This window comes from Mastigoproctus giganteus, chromosome 5 (assembly GCF_048544385.1).
Source record: "Mastigoproctus giganteus isolate SK-2022 chromosome 5, ASM4854438v1, whole genome shotgun sequence".
Lineage (NCBI taxonomy): Eukaryota > Metazoa > Arthropoda > Arachnida > Uropygi > Thelyphonidae > Mastigoproctus > Mastigoproctus giganteus.
Genome location: NC_143579.1, coordinates 183,998,541 through 184,025,645, shown reverse-complemented (window position 1 = coordinate 184,025,645; position 27,105 = coordinate 183,998,541). Strand labels below are relative to the sequence as shown.

General features: G+C 38.9%; 1 protein-coding gene across 1 annotated transcript in view; it reads left to right on the top strand.

Annotated features, from left to right (window-relative positions):
* LOC150085910 (uncharacterized) overlaps nucleotides 1-27,105 on the top strand; it is a 97,114-nt gene that overhangs the window by 35,965 nt on the left and 34,044 nt on the right. The window contains exons 13-16 of the mRNA XM_090374737.1: nucleotides 658-820; nucleotides 3,567-3,667; nucleotides 10,748-10,842; nucleotides 14,607-14,775. Of these exons, the coding sequence (XP_090230863.1) occupies nucleotides 658-820; nucleotides 3,567-3,667; nucleotides 10,748-10,842; nucleotides 14,607-14,775 (528 nt within the window). The remainder of the gene's footprint in view (nucleotides 1-657; nucleotides 821-3,566; nucleotides 3,668-10,747; nucleotides 10,843-14,606; nucleotides 14,776-27,105) is intronic.

The following is a 27,105-nucleotide window of genomic DNA, read 5'->3' as shown; positions in this document are numbered from 1 at the left end:
TTATTCAAATATAGTTATAACTATTTTATCAAAAGCATTAGGGCAATATTTAATTAATTAGTAATTAGAGATTACAGTTTAATACGTTATAACAGGGTTTCTTTTCTCAACTGGTGGTACGCGTATAAGTTTTTGGTGTTTAACTGCATATCAGAATGCTATCAAGGAAGTAACACTTCTAGAAGAAATGGAGCAACTTGAGTGTACTGAAGACGTAATTCATGGAACTTAGCGATGGCTTCATATTCTGGCAGAAAATAAAGGATGAAATGATGTTGAGTCCACATGGCTCTCATAGAACAATTGGCATCAACCCATTCATGCGAGAGAAGTTTTTCTGTCGATCAATTAAAAACAAAACTGAAAAACGGTACCTCTCCAGAAAATGAGTAAGCTGTGGTTGTCAGCCATATAGAACTCAAGTTCAAAAGTTTGGTTTCGTCCAAACAAGCTTTCAGTTATTTTTATTTTTTTTATTTTTTTGCTTTAAACGAAATTGGGTCCATAATAATTGACGTATCGTAACCATGCAGATTTATGTAGTTTGTTCCAGTTTCATTTCCAGCTATCCCAGAAGAATCAATCTGCTTCGTTACTGTTAAAATATTGTAGTCTTTTAGGACATTACTATAAGCTTTTTGTTTTTAATGTTTCAAGGTTTTCTCCAGATAAGAAAGCTGAGCGTCATCCCTATGTGTATCTTCCATTTGGAGCTGGACCTAGAAATTGCATCGCAATGAGGTTCGCGCTGCTGGAAATCAAGCTGGGTCTAGCTAAGGTGCTGCGCCACGTGAGGTTCTGCGTATGCCCCGATACTACGGTAGGTATTTTTCGACTTCATTATTCATTTCATCATTAAATATTCAACATAACTTCGCGGAAAGCCAATACGGATTCATGCTTATGTAAGAAAGGCCTCTTCTTTGAAACTCCCAAAAATTCTAAGCTCAACTTTAGAAATGTTGGCCGGAATTAGTCTCAAGATTATCTGGAAACGACAAAAGGTATTTAAAATTAACTAGATAATTATGCCTGAAATGAAGCCTGTTTAAAACAAATTTAAAATTCGTTTAAGCCGTTTGAAATTGCTTAAACAGAGGAAAGCACATCACTTACATCTTTGTCTTTCTAGACTTGAAGTTACCATGAACTATAATTTTTACCTATAAATACAGAGTTGGTGCATACAGATACCTTCGGTAAAATGTAACCACCTAATACTTGCAATTACTCTTTAGAAGAGCCATCTTAGAAAGGTGAAAAACGTAAACGAATCTGTTCAGGAAACAATAGATTTAAATATAACAATTATTCAGAATTAACTTAAAGATCTCAACCGTGTTTTTTTCTTTTTTGCATATAAAATCACTACAAAGAAACTTCAGGTATTTAATTCATTTCTTAAAATGAATCAGGCTCTTTCGTGATCATAAGGAAATCGATCACTGTAATGACTCAGAACTAATTATGTAATAAGGCGCTCCCGAAGTTTTTAATAGTCCGGTATCGAAACAAACAAAAACTATCTATTATTATTATTAGCCATATGATGCAAGGAACCCTGAGGCTTATGCTGCACCAGCCAAAAAATATTTCCCGAGTTACCCTGAGAGAGAAAGAGCGGGAGGGAGAGGAATCACCAAGAAAGAGAAGGATGATGATATCCAGCTCAGGACCCTGGGTTTGCCAAGCTCATACTCACCAGATGTGAGCCCCATTTTTCTACGGCCTTGTGCAATCATAGGGATTGCACCAAGTCCGTAATTTGAATCTCTCAATGATTAGAGAATGTTGGCGGATCATCATCCAGTCTGGAGATGTTTCAAGGCCATTGTCCCGTTGCTAGAGGATCGTGCCCATATTTTCTAATCAACCTGAATTGTTATTGCTTAATATCCACTGGGTGTGTGATTCTCGAAAGGCTCCTTTTATGCAGAATTGGTGATTCTGCATAAAAGGGTTGGCAGGGTTGTTCATGACAGTAACGGCAGTGTGCTACTGCAACAGGATCTAGATAATTTGGGCAGATGGGCTAAGAAGTGGCAACTGGAGTTTAACCTTGACAAATGCAAAGTACTGCATATGGGTAGAAGTTTTTTTTTTTTTTTTTGTAGTTGTTGGCGCATCGGCTTCTGTGGCCATAGTGCACCTCCCAAGGTTTTTACAGTACTTTTGATCCAAGCCCGAGATGGGATTCGAACCCGCGACCTTTGGGTTGCCAGGCAGGCACTTTACCTACCTGGCTAGCCCGGCCGGCAATGGGTAGAAGTAACCCCAGAGAAACGTACCAACTGTGTGGTACAACACTTAAGGTGGTAGAAAATGAAAAACACCTGGGAGTAATTGTGCAGTCAGATATGAAGTTTTCTGAGCAAAGCAGACAGGATGCCAGGGCAGGTCATGGGGTTTTGTCAATGATATATAGGAATTTTGCTAGCAGGGAAAAGGAGGAGATTGTCCCTCTGTATAAGGCAATGGTCAGGCCACGCCCTGAATACTGCGTACAGGTCTGGAGGCCTCATTTTAGGAAGGATGTAGATTTGCTTGAGCGTGTACAGAGAAGGGCAGCAAGATTGGCGAGGGGAATGAAGGGATCCTCTTACCAAGCGAGGCTTAAGTTCTGCAAATTGCAGTGGCTGGAGTCTAGGCACCTGCGCGATGATCTGATTGAGGTATATAAGGCCTTGAATGGGTTGAGCACGCTGAATTCTGATGGGATCCTTCCACTTGTTCAGATTACGAATCTAAGGGGGCATAAATTCAAATTAAGAAAAGACAGATGTAGAATAGATGTGCGGAAATTTGCCTTTAGCCAGCGGGTGGTTAATTGCTGGAACAAACTTCCATCTGTCGTTGTAGAAGTTGATAAGTTGAATAAATTTAAGGAGGAACTGGACAGGCATTTGGAGGGAATGGTATGATTTTTTGGCTGATGCTGCATAAGCTCATACACTTGCTTTCTTGCATGACATGCCACTACTACTACTATTCCGCATCTGTTTGTTTAATATTTGCCAGTAGCGGCTGGCTATAAGTGCCACTGAACCATGAAACTGTCACACTGAAAACAAAAGTAATTAAGCTTTTGTGTTTATTTTCTGTTATCACTGACTTCAATTTATTTGTATTCATAACCGACTTTATAAATTATTAAACTGTTTATAATATATTCCTTCCTAAGTCACCAGAACGAAGTCAAGTGTCGCGATACTCAAACTGGCTCTCACGTTCCAGAGGAATATTGGCGCCGGTTTCTTAACATAGTGTGTTTATTAGTGATTAATTGCAATAAATATGATTATTTATTAAAATAACCTTTCGTTGCTGTCACACGATGGTAAACTTGAAATTAAACGAATAGGCAGACTTCTACCGATTTGAATATTGTGGATTTATCTTCTGGCATGCCACTCATTTTTAAACAAAATTAAAAGGCCACGTGAAATCTTTTAACCAACATGATTACACGTTTCTTTTTATGGTTCAGGACAAAATCTTGATCAATCAACAATGACCTGTTCATATCGCTTGAGAAACACATTTATGAAAATATTTTCTCGTTCCAGATTCCTTTAGATCTCTTCTCTGGCCGTAGTCTCTTGCAGCCAAAAGACGTCACCTTAACCATAGAGTGTAGAGAAAATCTCACAGGAATTACAGAAGCAGCGTCTTGATCATTATAGTTTCCCTCCAAAAAAGTTTCGGGGTCACTGTAACAGTCCACATGGATCTGATGTCTAATCCATTGTACTCAATGTAAAATCACAAGTGAATGTAAATGAAATTCTATAATTACTGTAACGCATAAACACAAAATCGTGTATAGTTAATGTACATACAATTTAAAATAAAAATAAAAAAATGCAGAACAAAACAAGCATTATTTCCGAGTAAACGTAAGAATTATTTTCTATTTTCGCTTTTAACGTCTGATCTTTTGTACACACCAAACTGTAACCAATTTTATTTAAATGTTTTTGATTAGTCTCAAGCTGCTTACAGTTTATTATTCACAATCCTTTGGGGATAATGACGTGTTGAGGGTATATATAATTCGTTAAGCATTTTTAAACGGAATAGTACACATTAATGACGTTCGCATATTGGAAGAATTAAAAGTGAATGTTGAATCAAAAATTTCATAGATAATTGTTCGAATACTGTGTCACGCCTCATCATAAATAGTGAGAGTATACGCTTACATTTGGGAAAGACACTCAAAATTTACTGCAATCGCAATCTCTACTATAATTATGTTTATAATAATAATAATAAATAAAACTAAAAATATACTATGAGTTTGACAATGGTATTACCCTCTATCTGATACTCATCTAGAAAGGTCTGAAACAAGTTACTTGTATCAAGAAAAAACTTCCAAAACTTAGGCAAGTGACAGAAACAAATAAATTATCGCGGGACCTCGTGAAATATTCGACTAAAATTTCGCAAGTAGATTTTCTTTAAAATGAGTGCTATAGAATTGTAAACAAAGTGTTACTTTTTCATTAATGACATGATTACACGTACAAACTGCACTCCCTGAGATTAGTCAGTTATACCACAAGTAAAAATTGCACATATCAATACCACAGTTACCACTTCCTCTGTCTACTTATACTCAGTATCCACCACATTTTCCTTTTCTTCATCCAGAATTCTCATGATGCATTTGGAAACACTTAAAAATCCTTAGAAACGGTTGATAAACCACATTTGAAATTCACTGTCCATACTTTGTAAAGACATTAATCACTTAAACAGAAGGGATGGTTTTTGTCAATGCCATTGAAGAGCATCAAGGGTCAGGGCAACTGTTAGTTCGGGGGGGATAGGGAAGTCGGCAAATGATGGATTCAGGTCAGTGGCATGGGATAAAAATCACCCTCTCTGAGAACAAACATTAATTATCATAACCACTAAAAGAGGGACTGAAACAGAGGTAAAATCCACAAAACACTAAAACCATATGGGAAAACACTTAACTGTAAGGGGTGTTGTCAAAGCAGTCAAAGCCATACTGTATAAAACTTAATTTATCTTAATGTCGGGAGTATTGCAAATAAATTAAATGAATATGAGCTTTTAATCAAGTCACCTAATGTTGATGTATTTGGACTTACTGCAACATGATGCCACTCAGAGATGGAGAATTTCATTTTGGTGAATGTTGTGTGTCCAGCAGAGATAGGGAGGGTTGAGATTGCTGTTTCTCATAAAAACTTCTTGAAGCATGAATATTCATAGAGTCAGATCAAGTAATGTAAATGTTGAGTCGAGGTCAATCACTGCGCCATATTACAGGTCCAATGACTGAGGAGCATGAAAATCTTAAATAGATCGAATGAGCTATTAAGTACGATTGTCTCGTATGGACAACAATCTCCTCTTAAAAACTGGAATACGTAACCATTCCCCGTAAGGTATCTTGATTAGATTCCAGCATGGATTCCTTGAGGAGAGATCACGCCTGACCAATCTGGTAAATTACTATGATGTAGCCGTTAAGCATGATGCAGGTAACAACTTGACATTTTTTTTTTCAATCTATACAGTAGTCTTCCCCGTGGAATGCTGCTATATAGACTGGAAGATTGGAAACATTGGATCGCACACTGGATGAAGACAGGAGAGGAAAGGGTTGTCATAAATTGTCAGTCTTCAGCATGGACCAGTGCAGCAAGTGAGGTCCATCGAAGACGATGATATTCATGAGTGTGTCCAATGTATGTTGTAAAAGTTTGTTGAATTGAAGGTGGGAAGGGTAGTTAACAATTCACGTGTTTTCTGATCATATATGGCCTGAAAAATGGCAATTAAAGTTTGATGTATCTAAATATGAGGCTATGTATTTGGAGAACTGGAATTACGTAGAAGCTAGATAGAGAGGAGCCAGAAGTGACTCAAAGTGAAGACTTGGGTGTTAGGATTCAATCTGACAAGGAATTTTTCCACGCAGGATTAAACAGGGAGCAAGGAAGTAGAGCGCGTGTTGTTTTATGATTTATAATGCCTTTGAAAGTAGGGAGAAGGACGTCATGATAAAACGCGATGGTTAGATCACATTTGGCGAGGGTTCAGGGAAGGTAGGAAGGGCCACTAGACTGGTGACAAATGCGAAACAATGAACATGTGAAGAATGGCTTAGAAAGTAAACTGCACAGTTTGACAAGTAAATATCTGACTGAGGTATATCAGACGTCTAAGGGGTTGAATAAAATGAATCTCGTGAAGTTCATCTATTGGCAGGGGGTTGTCAAACATAGGAATAAATTGACTCCAATATGACAGAGGCAGTCAATCTGACTAAGTTCAAAACGGAATTAGATGGTTACCTTGTAGAAATAGTAACAATATGAGTACATGTTGCGTTTTATATTGTTATTTAATTTTCTGGTCGATGCAGAGCAAGTTCTCAATAGTTGAACTGCTCATTGGAGCTGAACGAGACAGCTTTTCTTCTTTAATTCTTACTGAAGCATATCATCAAATGTAAAAACCATCCTGAAACGTTTAAGTTCTGGATGAACTACATGAAGTAGTCTTTTGTTGTTGATACAATCCATATTTTTGCAAATATTGATATGTTTTTTACTGATCTTACGCCCATAACGTTTCTCCTTTCTATTTAAATGAGCGAGTCTTTTTTGATGCCAACTTGTACGATAAAACTGTCTTATGAGAGTTAAGTCACATTCGCTGAAAGTTTGCAGATTTTCTCTGCAAACCTAAAAGCCTATTGTCGACGACTTCATCATATCCTATTCGGAATCAACGTTATATTCTTATCTGGGCTTTTACTTTTAAAGGAGAACCACTGATCGAAATAATTCTCACTCTATCCACTGGAAGATAACCTCATTGCTAGCTGGTTTTGTTGATTGGCAGATAAGTTGTTTTTATTAAGATTTTTTTTTTCTCGGTTGTAATAACTTTCCATTGAGTTTCTGAAACTAATTTTGTAAACAGCTGATAGCCATATTAGAAATGGCAGATGTTTCGAGCTATTTTGAAAGCTTTTTGATGAGTCATTAAAGTACCTTTCATTGGACTGGGCGTACTTAAAATAAATGATCCATGACCTTGAATTAAACGGAACCAGTGATAGTATTAAGTCCAATAATTTTGATCCTCGCAGAAAGATCAAAAGTATCGAGTTTGCCATTTTTCACGCATTTTCAGTTTATTTTTGTACTTCCCTTGAATATGGCTTCCTTCTCTTTTCATCGAAAGAGATTACAGTATTTTAATCGGAGACATCTTAATGTTTGTTTCTTTTAGTAAAAAGCTTGAGTGATGCAAAAGAAGGTTCTAATAAGACGTCTGTTTAACAAGTAATAGCCGGATTACCGTATATTCCAGAGTGATATACTCGGTGTCAAAGGTTGATTGTACCTTTGAAGTATTAAAAAGCCGCCTGAAATTATTGTCGATTTAGAAGCAGGGAATAAAATCCTAAACCTAAATTAATATCAGGGATTTAGGATTAGGAAAACGCGATTTAATGCAGATTATTTGAAATTCATTACATACAAATATAGACTCATGAACCAAAACATTATGATCATTAATCTAATAGCGTGTTGGGCCGCCTTTCGCCGTGATAACCGCTTGCACTCGGAGTGGCATCTATACTCCACGAGATCATGAAAGGTGTCCTCAGGTATCCCAGACCAAGTGGACAAAAAGGCGTCCTGTGTTTGGCAAAGGAGTGAATGCTGTTTCACTGAGTCCCACAAGTGCTCGATTGATATCAGGGGAATTTGGCTATCAAGGGAGTACATGAAATGCTTGGGCATGATCTTGGAACCATACTGCATAATGCGGCCTTGTTTCAACAAGACGACGGCCCGAACTGCGAGGCGTTGTCTTGTTGAAAGAGTCCAGTGCCATTTGGATACACAGCCACCATGTACGGCAAAATGTGTTCAATGGGGAGGAGGAAACTCAATGATATCCATGAAAACATCCCTTAAACCTTGATACCACCACACCCACAGTATTTTCAGGCGCCTCCGTAGCCGGGTGGGCAGGAGCAGCAGTGCGTAGCACACGCTTCTTGATTATACCGGGGTTCGAGCCCGTGACCACCAAATAGGGAGGATGCGGAAAGGTCGGGGAATGACCATCGCATATCCCCGAAGCAATATGGCCTCAGTTGCTAATGCTCCTAAAAACCAAATAACAACCGTATTTTCGTCGAATCGTGCGGTCTGGTTGCAGCTGTTCACCTGCGCACCCGAATACGTACATCGGCATGGAGCTGGAACCTCGATTCATCAAAACAGACGACTCTATTCCAAGAGACCAATGTGCTTCGGCGCTCACTGCAGACATGTGAACATGAACAGGTCGCCAAACCCATAGCCTTATCCGCAAAAGCGCTTGCTGGATGGTGTGCTCGTAAACGTTACTTTCTTCACCCTGATTATAATCTGCCGTTAATTGAAGGATGGTGAGCAGTTCGTTGTTCCTGACAACACGTGTCAACAGCCGTTTACCTCGACTGTGAACTAGTGGTGGTCTTCCTAGCCTGGCACATTGGGTGGTTGTGTGTCCCTCTTCAGACCATTCCGGCCACACCTTTACTACGGGGGTCTTCGAACAACCCGCAGTTGCCGAGATGGTGGCACGCCTACTTAGCGCTGCAAATCTCTCCTCTTTCAAACTCCGTCAGGTCTTTCCTTTCCCTATTAGACGGCCTTTTTTGACAAACTGACAGGCACTACCGTGCCATGGCTATATCTGCTCGGCCGGTCGGTGACCGCACTCTTAGATGACGTGAGATGCGCTTACTCGTGGATACAGGGGTAGTCATAATATTTTGGCTCGTGAGTATATTTTCACACAAACAGGCTACACGTTGCTCACTTTTAAAAAGTAAGAATTTGTCCATCTTCATCCGATGAAAAGAATTCGTGAAGTTTGTCGGGAGTTACGTTTGCTGGTTCACTTTTAGAAAAGTAAGCTTTCGAGATCAAATTCTTATAGCAAACGTGCTTTCATATTGACGCATTGGACACAGCCGAAACTAAGCAATCCTACGCCTGGGGCAAAAGTGTTATAAGTACACCCCCATTATATGCAGGTAGTCAATCTTTCAGTAGCATAGCTAGCTAGGGTTGTCGACGCCCGGGGGGGGATACATGTCTTCCAGGGGCCCCTAATTATAATAGATAATTCCTTCAGTTTGCGGCCCTGAACTCAGCACCCGGGGAGAAATACCCCTACCCATGTTACGCATCTGAAAACTTTGAATTTATAAAAATTACTATTACAACGGTCTACGATTTGCATTATATTTATTAATAAAATAATTTAAATAATACAATAATTAAATAATACAACGTATCAACATTCCATACTGTTGATACGTTGGAGAACGCAGGTAGCGCAGAAAACCAAATCAGAGGTAAACAGCGAGTCAAAATTTAAACATCTTGCACTAACCTAGCTGGGATATTTTTAATTGTCAATGTCAATCAGTTCTGGTTTCATGTTTTATATTGAGGTGTAAACGAAAGAAGACAGCCGCTCACTCTGTTAGAGATGTCTTGTGTCCAGAATGAGAGCTATGGAAACAGTAAGACAAAGAACCAGCCCTAATGATCATAACAGTGAATGCTGAAGAATCTATACTCTTGACCGCCAAATTAAAAATCAGTCAATTAAATGCCCATAGATCTAAGACGGTAACTGATGAAATTCAAAGACTTGCAGATATCCTTTGTCCAGACATTGTTTGTTTACAGGAACCGTATCACTATCACGGTAAAATTACACTATCCTTTATCCACCAGAATAATAAAATCCCCTCATGAAGATCCAAAAACAGCTATTATTGTATTCAATAGAAATCGAGACATTCTCACCGTCACTTCTCTCTGCTCACAGCATGCTACCTGTATACAAGCTACTAATGAAATTATGTCCTTCTACTTAAATTCTTTATACTGTCCGCCATCTTCAGATATTAATCCATTTCTGGAGTACCTAGACTGCTCTTCTTAAACTTTTACCAGAACCTGTTATTATCCAATGGATGCAAATGCCAAATCTTCACTGTGGCATAGCGAAACTACTGACCACAGAGGGCGGTTATTATAAGATTAATTTCTGCTCATCAATTGCATGTTCTTAATCTCCCAAATAAGCCTTCTACCTTTTGTAACACCCTGGGGCAGTCTTACATCGACGTCACTCTGGCAACAAGCAATATCTCTTCTCTAATTTCTGAGTGATATGTACATACAGATTTGACAGTTTCCGATAATCGACTTATCTTTTGATCTATGTTCTTCTAAAACTATTACAGCTCCACCTAATGATCTGATCAGATTTTCCCTACGAAATATAATTTGGGAAAACTTTAACAAATCAATGTTTAAAGATCTTCCATCTGATTCTACATAAAATCTACCAAAAATGTACCCAGTGGTGGACAATGAGCCAACAATTCAACGTCGCAAGGTTCATCACCCTAGGCGCTGTTATCAAAGAGCAAAACGAAACAGACAGCCTTTACTCGAGGTCAATAGGTTACATTCAAATTATAAAAATGAGAAGAGGATATATACTAAAGCAATATTTAATAGAAGAAACTTTAGTAGTTTCTTCTATGAGTAAAAAGAAGATTTTATTCATAGAAGAAACTGCTTAAAAACGCAGTTTCTTCTATAAGTAATAACAAATGCCCAGGAACTGATCTACTGGAAACCATTTTCATAAAAAGGTTCTTCTCTATTAGACCAAACCATCTTTTGAAACTCTTCAACAAGTGTCTTGTAGCTGGGAATTTCCCTGTTATTCGGAAGACTGCTCTCAGAATAATCCAAAAACAAGGTAAACGACCAAGTGATCCTAAATCATGAAGGCCTATCGCTTTATTATCCCACTTAGGCAAGTTACTAGAAAAGCTCATGGCATACAGATGTAATCAACTTCTTTTGGAAAGTAATCTAGCTTCCTCTCTTCGTTATGGATTTAAGCCTGGGTGTAGTTGTGAAGATGCGCTTTTTGAATTGAAAAGGTTAATTGTTAGCTCTTAAAGATCTACACTGGCAGTTTTTTATTGATTTTGAAGGCGCTTTCGACAATGTTTGGTGGGAGAGTTTCTTAAGGCGCCTTAGAATCGCTCGTTGTTCTAGACATCTCTTCCTTTTGTTTAAAAGTTACTTTGCTGAACGTACTGTCTACATCCAAACCAAACATCAGTCGGTATCCAAAGCTGTTTCTCGAGGGTGTCCCCAGGGTTCCATTCTTGGCCCTCTTGTGTGGAACCTTGTCCTTGATGATTGGCTGTCTTCTCCCTCCAACACGACCGATGTGCAAATGATTCCCTTTGCAGACGATCTCTCCATCTTAGTAAATGGTAACTCCAGGTCCCAATTGGAACAACGGGCTAACTCTGTACTCCATAACTTGCTTGATTGGACTCTGAAAAATAAATTAAGAGTGTCACCATCAAAAACCAAGATGATGATATCTCGCGGAAAACTAGGCCATAATAGACCTCCGGTTGTCAAGTTTAATGGAGTATCTCTGCCACTTGTTACCACTCGTAAGCATCTTGGTATTATTTTTGATGAAAAATTGTCATTCTTACCACACTTCCAAAATCTTTCCAAAAAAGTGAAAATTTTTATGGCCATGCTATTCAAATCTCTGACAGCAGGACTGCGGTTTAAAAAAGGGAACCCTCAGAATTCTATGCTACACAGTGTTTATTCCAATCGTTACAGATGCAGCCAGCATATGGTTACACAGAACCAAACTTATTACAGTTCAAACCAAACTAGACAGTGTTCAATGGACCTTTTTGCTAGCTCTCCTGAGAACTTGTAGAATAGTTTCAACTACATCTTTGCAAGCCATCGCAGGCTTGTTACCTCTGGATCTGTATCTTACGTACAAAGGCTTTGTTTTCTATATTCGTAAAGGATATCCTCTAACTTTGTCCGATTTGACCTATGATCCCACTGCCGATCCATAGATGAATGGAATTCCTTGACCAAAAGGAGTAGTGACCAGATGTTAAATTCCCTATCTCAAAAAGTAATCAGTTTTGGTTGTACCCAAACCTTGTTACATTCTAACTGGTCACTGTTCTTGGAACGCTCGCCTTCTTCAATTCAATCTATCCACGACAAATACCTGTTTCTGCGGCGCCTCTGAAGACTGGAGTGATGTCTTATTCTTCTGCCCAGTTTACCAAGATTTAAGACAAACATTATCTAGTACAGTGCGTAGTTTATCTCGTGGAAATAAAAGATATCTTATTGAAAAATCAAAATGCCTTCTCAGCTCTACAGGAATTTGCCACACTGGTTTTCAACAGACGACGTGGATTGCTGAGCAGACTTCTTTACTCAACAAAACTACTTTTTTTTTCTTTTTTTCAATAATAATTATTTTAACATTATCTAATTTAATATTATTTTTTATTTATTCTTTTTTCTTTATTTTTATGTTTTGAAACTTAATATTTTGTCCATTAAATTTTTTTTTTTTTTGCTAGCCCCTTAGGAGGCAGGATTCGCTGGACTCCAGTTTATTAGAGACGGGATTTTAAACTGCTTGTACCCAGATTTGGGCTTCCTGGCTACGGGAACTGCTAGTATCCATTGCTATTACACATTCTGCAGTGGATGCGGGATTCTTTGTGGTATTCACCACCGTACGTGATTATAGGAGACTGCGGCACCCATATGACTTGCGCTTATTCCTATGGGTGCTTGAAATGTTACATTTAGTTTAATACGTGTATAGTTGGGCCCGCCTCCTCGTGGCGTTGACGGGTACTGGGAAGCAGCCTTCCTGGTAGCAAAGCGGCCAGAAACAGCTAAACAACACAACACCACACAAACAATACTACACTGATTTCTGGCCATTGTATAGAGTCTTGTATATCATCACAGAGAACCATGGCGGAGATAAATTAACGTTTAGGAGCCGCCTTGCGTAAGACAACACATGTCCACATTGAGGTGTAATGGTTTGAATTTTATTTCCGGCATAAAATCAAAGATCAGATTCTGATCCCATAACAAGCCTAGATATTCGCATTTAAAAAAACATCAGGCGTTTGTTATCCAACCTTCTGTTCACGTGTAACAACGAACCACTGAATAAATATTGGGTATGCTGAAAAAACATATCGGAAATGAGGTCAACGTCTCTTTGTCTAATTCTGCACAAACGCAATGGAAGACTGTATGCTGAAAGCCATTTGGTTGGATTAACTCAATCTCAGGAACCTGCAACGTTAGTTTTATTTTTGGGGTGGGATTTATTTTCTCAAAGTGGATGCTGTAGTAGGTAACAGGAATGTATTTTATTTGGGTGGTGAAAGGATCCTTAGCAAGGAGTTGGCATGGAGTGATAAGGTGGTTGACGATGAGGGAGGTCACTGCCGTCAAAAAGAAGGGTTTCAATTTTACGAAAGGGCACAACAACAATCTAAGATGCTACATATCCTCAATCAACTAAGAAGCCAGCATGGATGGGAAGAAAACAGACACAGAATAACTTTACAGCCTCCATAATAGCTCAAGTCAAGAATGCGTAAATATCATTAAGGAAACATAAAACGAGGAAGATGCTAAAGAAGAAAATGGTTAGTCTAATAATAATAAAAAAAACTGAAGAGTGAATTAGTCTTAAAGCGCCGAAAACAATTGATGCATACAACAGTTAAGCTGGTGTCTAAAAGCTGGCAAAGGCCGAGTAAAGAAATCAGATAAACACATCAGCTCCTTACTTATAATTGCAGAAAGTCACTGAGGAGGACTGCAAATCATCTGACAAGATATTGAGCAAGGAAAACTTATGACGTATAAAAGGCGTTCCCAAATTACGTCAACAAAACGAGAGGTGGCGCCACGTACCTAAACAAGAAGAAAAGATAATTTCAAGGCAACGTTTTCCGGAAATGCATCTCTTTCGAAAGGGATGAGAAAAAAAAAACGCCTTTAACAGATGTGCTCTGAAATACAACGAAGAGTGAACACACGAAAAGACTTTAATGCGAGAGGAGAGCAATAAATATCACACAGTTGTAATTAAACTGAAACGAGCCAAGTTTAGAGAACGTAAGGGTTTTATTGAGCGTTTTATGAAGTCAATCTTAGAAATTAAAAATAAAACTTAGAAATTGACGAGGAGATAACTATTCACTCTTTTAACGTCTATTAATTACAAAAAATCAATTAAGGGGAAAATCAAAAATGTACCGCACTGAGTACATTAACTTGATTGTTTTAAATTCTGACTAAGCTCGTTTGAATTGGGATTTGAAGAGAAGTTCAGTGTTAGATTTAGCATTGCCATGGGAACACCTGTATCTTTTTCTGCGAATACTGATCTCAACACCAGAACAGTTGGCAGTCTATATTCTATTATTCCCTCAAATAGACTTTAAATTAAAAAAACGCTCGCGTGTCTCAATAAATATGAGTATCCATTGAACACAGATCGTGCGTCCGGGCTAAGTGTGGGTCGCCTTAATAAACAGCACGGTCGCAGATCAGTTGCGAAATACAAGGGTCTGACGTCATCTCACGTGAGTTACTGACATCATCGCAAGTACTGCGTTTGCATTTTGAAAGAAGCCAGCAGGACTAGGTGGGTGCTCTGCTTTTATAGTTGTGCTCGACATTCGGAGCTATCAAGTGAAAATCCGGAATTGGTGCTCCACACCACGATGGAATTCTCAAGCTCACCTGCGTGGCTCCTGTACAGCGTGCTTTTCCTGCTGCTGGTCACATACCTGTACTCGTAAGTAGAACTGTCCCTTTACGTGTCATTAAAATATCGTAGCAGAAGCAATATTACACAGCTTCAAAGCAGAAGCTTGGAGTATACATTGCCAAAGTAAATGTACACAAAGAGAACACAAAACAGTAAATTGAAGTCTATAGATAAAAATAGAACTAAATAAATAAAGAGGACGGATCAGTCAGTTTAAGTGAACAGGTAGTCGTAAAGTAGAGCTGGTGTTTCTTCATACACACATTACAGAATCAGTCTTAGAACTTGCAAGAAGAGTCAATTTTAAGGTCCATGTAACGGATGAAGTTAGCAATTTCAGTTGCCTCTTGAAGTGTCCAGGGGTGTCAAATATCTCCAGATTTGCTTTCTTGATTGATCTTGCAGTCCTGTTATAGAAGTTGTAGTATCCATAATTTGTTCTCGCATAGGATGGTTTCTTAAGGCTCTTGTCTCGTGTCAGTTTATTTTTGACACGAGATGAGGGGAATTCACGGTACCGTTTAACAGCTGGTTAAAAAGGAGTAATCGGCTTTATCTCTTCTTTCAGAGTTTCAGGTCCAAAGAATACACAGCACTCTTGGTAAGATTTCTCATTGTATTCAAGGCCACTTTTAAAGCAGACGTATTGGATTGCTCTTTTTTGAATATTTTCAATTTCTAATTTTTGGTAAGCAACATGTGGGGACCAGACCTGTGAGGCAAATTCTAGGGCTGGCCTAACAAATTTTGTAGATAAAGATGAAAGTGCCAATTGATTGAATTCTCGGTTAATTATTTTCAGGAAACCTAGTTTTTTGCTAGCTGCACATAGCCTTCACAATGTTTGAGACATGAACATCAAAGGAAAATAATTCTTTAATCACACTTATTTTCATTGACTGCCATTTTGTTCTCCTTCAGCCACTGAATAACTCGTTGAAGAGCTTCGTTTAGGATGATGCAGCCACTGGTACTGCGAATTGCTTTATAAATTTTTGTGTCTGCAAATATGTTGATTTTGATTTGGTAGTCTCCAAGAGTACTTAGTAGGTCGTTGATGTAGATAAGAAATAATAGCGGGCCTAAGGATGAACCCCGCAGGACACCAATTTCAGGCTTGAAATATGAGATTTTACCTTTAGATGTCACCGACATTTCTCTACCTTCCAAGTAGTTTGAAATCCAGTTTAGTGCCTGTCCTCCGAGACCATAGCGATGCAGTTTATTGATTAGTCTCTGATGGACTACCTTGTCTAAGGCTGTGCTTAAATCAAGGAAGATAGAGTCTACTTGTTTTCCTTCGTCAAGCGCCTGGGATATATTCGAGTACAAATGAAATCATGCCTGTGCAGGTGCCTGGAGAACGCCTGTTAGAACAGTGGGCAATGAGAACCCATGGGGATTTGTATATAAGCTATATACTGGCAAGACTAAAATATATAATGGAGATACAGCATACTCTATTGGAGGTGTTGACCAGGAAAGTACGAGTTGGAGAGAAAGTATGTCTGCGATTTTGGATCATGCTTACTCTGGGATACATGATGAGGATCAGTTTAGCCTCATTGAACTCTGTCATGCAGCAATACGCATAAGGAACAATAAATGCCCAGGGATAGACCTCATTGAAGGAGATGTTATTAAACGGGTTCATCGACTGATACCAGGGATCCTTCTTGAAGTTTTTAATAGCTGTTTGCATGATGGGGGTCTTTCCATCACCATGGAAGGATGTCCTATTAAAGCTGATACTGAAGGGACCATCTAGGCCAAAGAATGATCCACGATCTTATCTACCTATTGCCCTCCTCCCTGAATTAGGAATAATGTTTGAAAGAATGCTGGCGAGACGGATTACTGCCTATACTGAAAAAAAACTTAGGCTGGTCTGGCAGACAATATGGGTTTACTCCAGGTCGTGTGGCACAGAAGATGCGCTTCGGGCAGAGCATTGCGAAACTATATATTAGGCTCAAACAATATGCTATTGGAATCTTTATTTACTTGAGGGAGCTTTTGACTCCATTCAATGGAGCAGCGTTCTTATGATGTTGAGACTTGCAGGTTGTTCAACTAAGATCTTTAGTGTGGTAAAGGACTATGTCACGCACCATACAGTGACTGTTAAGTTGTTGGTTGGTTCTATTGTACGAGAGGTGACCAGGGGATGCCCACAAGGATCGGTTTTGGGACCACTAATGTGGAATCTAGTTTTGGAGGACTAGTTGTATATGGACTTCGAGCATACAGAGATGGTGGCATATGCAGATGATCTTGTGCTGCTTATTGAAGGTAATTCACGGATGCAACTAGAAAGTAGGTCACAGCAGGTTTTGCCTGAACTTAACTGGCATAGGTTACATAAATTGACTGTACCAGGAAACAAAACAAGGACAATGGTCATTTTTCGAGTAGAAGACCCCCAGTTGTGAGAATGAATGGGTCTAGCCTAAAATCGGCAAGTCAATTAAAATATCTAGGCATTATGTTTGACAGAGCTTGGACCTTCAACTCTCATGTTACTTATCTATCAGAAAAGGTGAGGAAATTTATTGGGATGATTACTCAAATTACTAGAGTTGGCTGGGGAATAAGAGGTAAGGCGCTGAGCTTGCTATATGAATATGTATTTATCCCCATGGTAACATTCTTCTTCTAGTCACATAGCTCCCCGAGGAGCTCTTGTGCCACCAACAAATTCCTCCAAGTACATCGATCGTGTGCTATACGAGCAGCATTACAAAGTGTCATGCCCAGAAGTTCACTGATCCCGTCCTTCCACCTAGTTGCAGGACTTCCTCTGCACCTCTTCCCCTCGGTTTTTCCTTCCATTATATTCTTCAAAGAAAAAGTTTTCCCTTCTTACTATATGACCAAAAAAACTTGAGTTTTATTTTGTTAATGCTATGAAGAAAAATTTTAGGCCTGCCAATTTTATTCAATACCAACTCATTTGTTCTTCGATCCAAGTAAGATATACGTAGTATTCTCCTTTAACACCACATTTCAAATGCCTCAATTTTCTTCCTGTCAACTCTTTTCAGATTCCATTCTTCACATCCATAAGTGGCAACTGGAAAAATTAACGAATCAATGATTCTCGGTTTCGTCTTTAGGGGCAGATCATGATCTCTCCATAATTTTATCAGATCAGCGACCAACGTTTTAGCAATTGCCTGTCGTCTTTACATAGTTTCAGCAGTCACTATTTTTATTTATTCTTGACCCTAAATAATCAAATTCATCAACTTCTTCGATATCTTGCCCATTAACCTTTACTTTACTGGAATCAAGATTATCACCAATCACCGTACTTTTAGTTTTACACACAAATTCAGAAACCATCTTTTTTTTTTAATTACTTGCTTCATATACTCTCCTTAGAGTTTCTTTAAGATGATCCTTAGAATTACAAATTAGCACAGTATCATCTGCATAACGAAGGTTGTTTATCTTCAGTCCTCCAATTTTGATGCCAGTCTCTAAATCTTCCAAAGCTTCACGCATGATATCTTGGGCATAAAGATTAAAAATGTGAGGTGACAAAATACAGCCCTGCCTGACACAGTTACCTGTTGTGAAAAAGTCCGTGTTTCCTATGTTCGTTCTCACAGTTCCTTCCTGTTCCTGCTACTCAGCTGAATTATGTGGATTGGGAAACCCATAATAATCATCATTTCCCATAATTTCTCATGTTGAACAGAATCAAATGCTTTTGCATAATCTATAAAACACAAAACGACTGGAACATTGAATTCTCTGCATTTTTCAATAATCAGTCGTAGGCTTAAGATCTGATCTCTGGTCCCTCTACCCCTTCTGAAACCTGCTTGCTCTTCTATCATTTCTTCTTAAAGTTTTCTTGAGATTCTGTTCAATATGATTTTAAGAAGAATCTTGCTAGCGTGAGAAATTAGGCTAATCGTCCTGTAATTCGAGCAAATTTTCAGATTTTTTTTTTTTGGTAAGGGGATGAAAACTGATTTCTTCCAATCTGATGGCCACCGTCCCGTTTCCCAAATTTTACAATCATTTTATGAAAAAACTCGCCGCCCTTCACACCTGTAGCTTTAAGCAATTCCGCTGGGATTTCATCAATTCCAGGTGACTTGCCACACGTTAGTTCTCTGATGGCTTTTTCAACTTCTTCCTTCAGTGGAACTGGTTCATGATCAAAATATTGAAAAGGGGGTGGCAGATCATTAGTGCCAGCAGGTGCTCGGAATAGCTGCTCACAGTATTCTTTCCACCTTCCTTTGATTGTGTTCTCTGTTAAAATATCTCCTTTGGAGTCCTTAATTACATTAAGTTTTGGTCGGAACATTTGTCTTAAGGACTTAATTACATCACACATCTTTTTAGTGTTGTTTCGTGTGTTGTGGTATTCGATTTCTTTACACTTTCGAGTGATATAATCCTGTTTGTCCTGGCTTAAACAGCGCTTGATGACTTGCTTAGTTCCTGATACTCTTCGTTTCCTTGTACACCCTGGGCTTTTGCGGTTCTTTTCTGTTCAATAAGTTTAAAAATGTCTTCTGTAATCCAAGGCTTCCTGATCTTTGACCTTTCTCTAATGTGTCTATTTGTTGAATCCTTAATAATGCTTTTTGTATTTTCCCACATATCCTCAGATAGTATATCGTCATCTAGTTCTAATAGAGCTTGAAAACGATTGCCTGTTTCAAGCATATAATCGTTTGGAATATTTTCTGCATCCAATCGTCTAGGAAAAACCTTATTCATGATCTTTTTCAGCTTCAGCTTGAGAACGATGTGGAGTAGCTGATGATCACTGCCACAATCTGCTCCAGGAAGCGCTTTTGCTGTGATTACACTGGAACGCCACCTTTGCTGCATAAGGATATAATCAATCTGATTCCTTGTTTTATGATCAAGAGATTTCCATGTGCAGCGCCTTCTCGGTGCTGCGGAAAGCAGATGTTACATATGACAAGATGGTAACGTATGCTGCACAAATTTGGTTTGGGCGTGTAAGTGGAGAAGTATTTACTAGAAAGTTCAGTTTCATTCAAAGAGTAATGCTCCTTAGGATGTGCATGGTATGCAGAACAGTGTCGACCCCAGCTTTGCAGGTTGTGACTGGAAAATTGCCTATTGATCTGTATTTGGTGTATTGTGCACTGGCTTACTTCATCCGTCGTGGCATTCCCTGTTCTTTTTCTGAATATACAGGTGGACATCTTGACAGATCCCAGGAAGGAAAGGGCAAGAATCTGGGATGCTTTGGTAAAAGTCTGGCAAGAGCGTTGGATTGTTTGTGATAAAGGGCAGATTACACAAATTTTTCCCAGATTTAAGAAATGCAACCTCGATAAAATTCAAATGGTTTGCCCCAAACTTACAAGTTATGTTCTTATTCACTGGTCATGATTCGATTAATGCAAAGTTGCATGATTTAGGAATTACTGAAAGATCTAGTTGCCATTGTGGCGAAAGATAATCATGGGAACATTATGTACAACTGTGAGGAATACAGCGATCTACGAATTGAATTGGTATCTCGGGTTAGTAATCTCAAACTTATGGCAGAAGGCTGCGAGAAAATTGTAGTTGATAAACAGAACTTCTTGGCTTTCCAAGCATTTGCAACTGCAATATTTCTTAGGCACAAGACTCGTCTGCATCTGGAAAGCCTTAGATTTGTAATGGGGTATGATGTAGTGCCGAATTACATAGAGTTCTGTGAAATCGTGGAGGCTTTAGTCTGATATATTCACTGCAATTCCAGTTCCTTGCGCTGGCATTTCTATTCTCGGCAGCTCCTGGCGCTGCTGGCTTTCCAACAGATTGAACGGATATGTAGCTCTTTCCAATGAAGTTTGGACTTTGTCTGAAATTTAATTATATGTATATTTATTTTTTATGTAATTTGATTATTTTCAGTTTGTCCATATCAATATCAATCTTTTTTGGTCATGGAAGGTTTTTTCCCTCCCTGTACTTGGGCAAACCGGAGAGGGAGTATATAAGAGTACTGCTAAATTATGTGTAACTGACAGCGGGGTTGCCAGTGGTTGGTTGGGACCGCTTTAAGTAATAAATATCAATGTGCACGTGGAACGACCGTTGATAAATCCATGAAAATAATCCGACAAATTAAGTTTCATAAAGTTAAATAGCTGCTTCATTACAATGGATTCAATTATCTTTGAGAGTATTCAATTGACAAACTGGTCGGTAGTTGTTGGGTGAGAATGGGTCTCTTTTTTGTAAAGAAGGTTAACAAAGGCCTTTTTTAGTTGAGCTGGATAGATTCCACGCTCAAAGAACAATTTTATTAAGTGAAGTAATGGTTTTACAAGTGTGGTTCCACATTTGTTCCATAATAAACACAGGTGCAGAAGACAATTAATGAAAACCACCATATAGTGTCTACAAAATCGCCAAAGACAATCCAACACAGTTAAAAGCGCATTTGGAAGTGTAATATCAACTTTAATCCACTTGTATATGAATATCATATCTTTTAATATCTAGAACCTTTCCCCAAATTTTTAAAAAAGGTTCCTTTCTCGCAGTTTGGAGGCACTGACGTTTAAGGTCTCCGAATTAAGCAAGATGAACTACAATGCCCTTGAGAAAATTGCTTTTTATTACACAAATTAACGTAATAAGGGATGTGAAACTTCCTTGATGCTAACCTGTTTTAAGAGGCGCATCGTATTTCCTAACGTACGAATTTTGAACCATCTCTTGGAGCAAGGAACGTGGCCGAAATACCAGAAGAAAAAATAAAAATTGAACTTTGTTTATTTGACACAACGTACAATATTAATTAATATATTACACATAACAACAGGCATTTCACGCTATTTTAATGCGCGTGTTAATAAAAATAAGACACAAAATATTATGCGTAATAAAAATATAAAAGTAAGAGCAGAGAAATAAAGCAGATGTGCTCTAACATTAGTACGAGTTCAAAAACACTACCATAATCTTTAAAAGAATTGTGTAAAACTAGATAACATAAGTAGGTAAGATAATAAATGATAATCCTTGGGTTCGAGGTACGTATTTCAATGGCAGCACTTTTTTTAATACTAGTATTAAAAAAGAGTCTTACTGCAACCTTTAGTGCCTATTATAGCACAGTTAAAAGAACAAGCATACAAACCAGATTAAATATCCTAATGTTGGTACGAATTCGTGCTTATTTTTTCTTCGCTGTTTATTATCGTTTTTCACTGCAAAAAGAAATAAATCTAAGTTTTGTTCACAACAAGAAGCTTTACTGAATTACTCATATGACACACGTCGTATATACACTTGTGGACAAAAAGTTAAGGTACAGTTGAATTTATAGTCTTTCCCGTTGTAAATCAAACTGAAACGCGCTTACACGAAGTAATTGATACAAATAGCGCATGCGCACATTATTCTAAAAATATTGTAGGTTTTAAACAGAGCTGTCTGAAGGCGCACAATCGAGTCGTTACTCCATTCGATTGTGCAGGGACACAAAGTAGCTTTGTATCGATACTAGATGAAAATTGGTTCAATTAGATTTCGCGTATCAATATTCTGTGTGTATTTAGTTAACAGCTGTAGTTGTACTAGTCTGTTGCGCTAATCATTCAAAAAAAAAAAAAAAAAAAAAAAAAAAAAAATATATATATATATATATATATAGACATACACATTGACGTTCAAAGAAAGTGCATCACTTAGGAATTTCACATTTCTAACCCTCTTTCAACTGATAGTTCGTGGTTCCAAACACGAATTATGGCTTCCTGAGGTTCACGAAGGGTCTTTGATTTCTTTCTGGCAACTTCAGATTCCACACAATGCCAACAGTCCTTTACAGGAATCAGATCCGAGCTGTTTCCTGGCTAGCTAACAGTTACAATGGACCGTTCTTCCAACCAACTTTTCACCTGTAACAAATGTAAACAAATTACTGTCGAATCTCTAATGCAGAAATGAAACTAAAGTAACTACAGAAGTGCCTATTTAAACTTTTCGTCCGATGACAAGGAGCAGGGTTGTCCTGAAAGATGCAGTTACTTGGCAGGTTGAAATTATCTAACGGTTGACAGCAATTTGCCTTCCAATATAGCCAGAGTATCCACTGGCATTTATTGAACCTTTTATAAACTGTAGGTGACCTATTCAGTGATACGAAATGCACCCCCATATAATTTGTCTGGTAGGGAATTTCACTGTAGACACTATAAAGTCTGGATGGTATTCTTCACCACATCTACGGCGAATCGTTTGTCTCCCATCAGAGACATGCAGGTTGAATTTCTTCTCATCCGAGAAAATAACTGACTTCCGCTGCTCCGGGGTCCATTTGACATGTTCCTTACACTAAATTAATCTGGCCTTTTTCATTTTTTGTGAGGAGGGGTTCTTCTTAGGACGACTGGCTAAAAGTCCATTTTGAAGAGGCGTCTTCTGACTGTTATGCACTTGCTACCACTGTTGTATGTTCTTCCCATTCTTTTTTTCATCTCAGACGAAGAAGCTTTACGGTTTTTAAGGCATAAGCGCTAATATTTAGTTGGACTGCCTCTGGCCCTGATGACAGCAACACACCACGTACAGACTTATTTGTGTCTGGTTCCTTTTTTCCTATCAGCAGAACCAGTATTCTTGAGTTTGGAAAGAAATCTATTCACCGTCGGCTGATTACAAGACACTCTTACAGATAAGCAATATGACAGCAAGAACATCCTTCCTCACATAAAGCAACAATAGCACTCTCTTCTTGGCGTCACCCTTTTTTTTTTTTTTTTTTTTTTTTTATGTGAACCCCAAACACGAGAGGTATTAGAACCTCTAGTACTTAGTACCGTGCTTGGGTTGGAGGATGGGAAGACGAAAGAAGATATTTGTTGACATTGGACTTGAACTTCTGTAGATTGTAATATTCAGGAAATACGTATGAAGGAAGGTTGTTCCAGAAAACGGCAGTTGAATGAATAAATGAGGAAGATGAAAAGTTGGTTCTGTGGGTTTGAAGGTGGACAGTAAATGGATGTTGGCTAGTAGCGGCACGTGTTCGGACTGTTTTGAAAGAGAGAGTGGGAATTATAGAAGCCAATTCAGAAGAACAGTGCCCATGGAAGTATCTGTAGAAGAGGCATGCAGCAGAAACAGAAACTAGGAGAGAGCGAGTGGAGAGACTCTGTTAGAGATGAATCATAATTAACCTAACTGCCCTCTTCTGAATGGAATCGAGAAGCCTGAGAGAGGTTTTGGGGGCACCACCCCAGATGTGGGAACAATATTCCATGACAGGGCGGATTTGCGATTTATACAGAGTGAGCAGCTGTTTGGAAGAAAAGTAACGCCGAGAGTGAAAGAGAAAACCAAGTTTTTTAGATGCAGAGGAAGCAATATTTGTAATGTGCTTGTGCCAAGAGAGATTAGAAGTCAGGGTAATCCCCAAAAGAGATATATCATTTTGCCTAGAAATCGTAGTGTCACTAAAGGTAAGCATAGGAGCAGAAGAATCCTTTTTGCGAGATATAAGACAAGACTGAGTTTTAGAAGGAATCAAATCAACTAAGTTGTCATTGCCCCACTGGAGAATTACCTGAAGATCGGCATTTAAGGAATTGGTAGCAGATTTTCAAGAAGTTGAAGTTGATTGAGCAGGACAAGGTTTCTCAAAATGGAAGGTGGATTGCAATGTGCTATCATCAGCAAACCTATGGATAGGATTTCCAGTCAAGGGAAGAATGTCATTAATATACAAGAGGAAAACAGTGGGGGAAAGAACTGAACCTTGGCGGACATAGGCATTAGTGGAGAAGTTAGAAGACAGAGAACCATCTACCATCACCCTCAGCGAACGATAAGAGAGAAAACTGGATAACCAATTACTAAAAACAGTTGGCAAACCATAAGATGGAAACTTGTTTAGAAGACCTTTATGCCAAACACGATCAAAAGCCTTTGAGAAGTCAAGAGCAACTACTTGTGTTTCACTGAACCTTTCCATTAAATTAGTCCATAAATGGGTGACATAAGCCAGAATATCACCAGTGGATCGACACTGACGGAATCCATACTGGCGATCGTTGATCAGACGGAAGGTTTCTAGTTAGTTTAAGAGTTGGCGGTTAATTGATTTCTCCATTACTTTAGAAAGAGTAGAAGTAATTGCAATGGGACGATAATTGGACGGGAGGGATTTGTCACCCATTTTAGGGACTGGCTGGATATGAGCAAATTTCCAAGCAGAAGGAAAACCACCTTTGGAATAAGAGAGTGAAAAAAGGCGGCAAAGAATAGGAGTAAGTTCAGGAACACAGGTTTTGAGAACAAGTGGAGAAATACCATCAGGACCTGGAGCTTTCTTAGCATCAAGATTCATCAAAATCCTTCTGATATCCTTTTGACGGAAGACCACAGCAGGCATTGAATGGAGCGTGTTGGGAATGGTGAGAGGTGTTTTACCAAGATCATCAATACATGAGCTGGAAGAAAAATGGGATGCTAGCAGGTCAGCATCCTTGGCTAAAGTGACGATAGAACCATCTGGTTTGGACAGAGGTGGGAGCAGAGATGGGCAAAAGTTGCGGCCAATAGCTTTGGCAAGAGACAAGAATGCTCGGCTACCATTAGGTTTTCGACTCTTAGCCTGTTCAAACTCTAGTTTGGACTGATTAATAACTGCTTTACAATTGTTGCGAGCTTTGGTATAGGCAGAAAATGCACCGAAGAATTAGAAACAAGCCAATTACGATATGCAACATTCTTCTCTTGAACAGCCTTAGCACATATATTGGAAAACCAGGGTTTAGATAAAGGACGAGATTTTAAAGTGGAGTGTGGGATAAAGGATTCCATTCCTGCAAGAATAATTTCACTGACACGATCTGAGCAAACGTTGACATCAGAAGTTTGAAACAGTAATCCGACCAAGGAAAAGAAGAAAATAAGTCTCGCAGGTCATCCCATTTTCCATTCTTGTAATGCCAAACAACACGAGGTTGGGAATAGCCATGAGATAAAGGCTCCATTGGAGAAGAGACAATCACCAAGTTGTGATCTGAAGTGCCTAAAGGACCTCTCACTTCGACCGTGTACTTAGAAGGGTTGTTTGTGAGAAAAAGATCAAGCGTATTGGCTATATTATTAGGATTGTCCGGTATTCTTGTAGGTAAATGAACAATCTGTGCAAGGTCATTACTAATTGCAAAAGCCTCAGCATCTCGACCTGCTGGGTCGGTGTGACTAGAAAACGGAAGCCAGCTGGAGTTTAAAATCACATTAAAATCACCAAGGAAAATTGCCTCACTGTTAGGAAAGTTGGACTGGAGAAAGTCAAGTTGCAAAGAGAGGAAGTCAAAGAGCTCCAAGTGATTAGTGGAGTTGGGAGAACGGTAGAGACAAAAGATGAATTTGACACAATGAGGTAGAGAGATTTTAAGCCAGAGAAGATCAAAGAGAGGAGATTCCAAATTGCCAAGTCTCTGGCAGGGAATATCAGAACGGACATATGTACAAGTACCACCTTTGAGGCGAAAGGAATCATACAGCGAATAATTTGGGCAACTAAGATGAGCAGTAGTTGAATCAACCGATAACTGAGATTCAGTCAGAAAAAGTACATGGGGTTTGGCAGACTGCAAGTGGAAATGGACATCGTTGAGATTAGAATTGAGACCACATATATTTGTGAAATGAATTAGGAAGTGGTTGGGAGGTTTAGATCTTTTCGCAGATAAGCTTGCTCTATTAGTTTGACAATTCATGGTGTATTCAGTAATAAGAAAAAGTGGGTGGAACATGCTGTATGACGTAATGAAATTTTTGGATATGGCGTACACGTGGTAAGAATATACCCAATCCTTGACATAACCTGGCCTCGATCATGCCCCCCCCCCTGCATACACACTACTCGGACTCCCTCCAGTCACTATCTGACAGAGTAGAGGTAGCAAGATTATACACTAGCTGATCCGGAAGCCTCCTAGAGAGTTACCAATAGGTTCGGTCCGGTGTACTAACTAGCGGCCGGCCTGCGAACACCGTTTTAGAGCTGTACTCTCGAAATGTAAGAAATAATGGATCTTGCCACGACGTTCATCATAACCTCAAAAGTCAATCATACTGCATGATGGAAGAGATATGGAAGGGTTGACCGGAACTTAGCTCTAGAGACTAAACATGGGTTCCACCACTTCAAGCCTCCAATAAGCGAAGTGGTGGTATTTCACCGGTTGATGAGAGTCATCTATCGCCTAGGCACGTAACTAACTGCACGTAACTCACCATCCTGACACAAGCAAGGATGGACTGCAACCCTTGCAGAGCGTGCTTATATAGCTGAAAGTAACAGCTGATGCAATATTACATCATCACCTAAGTGTGTCA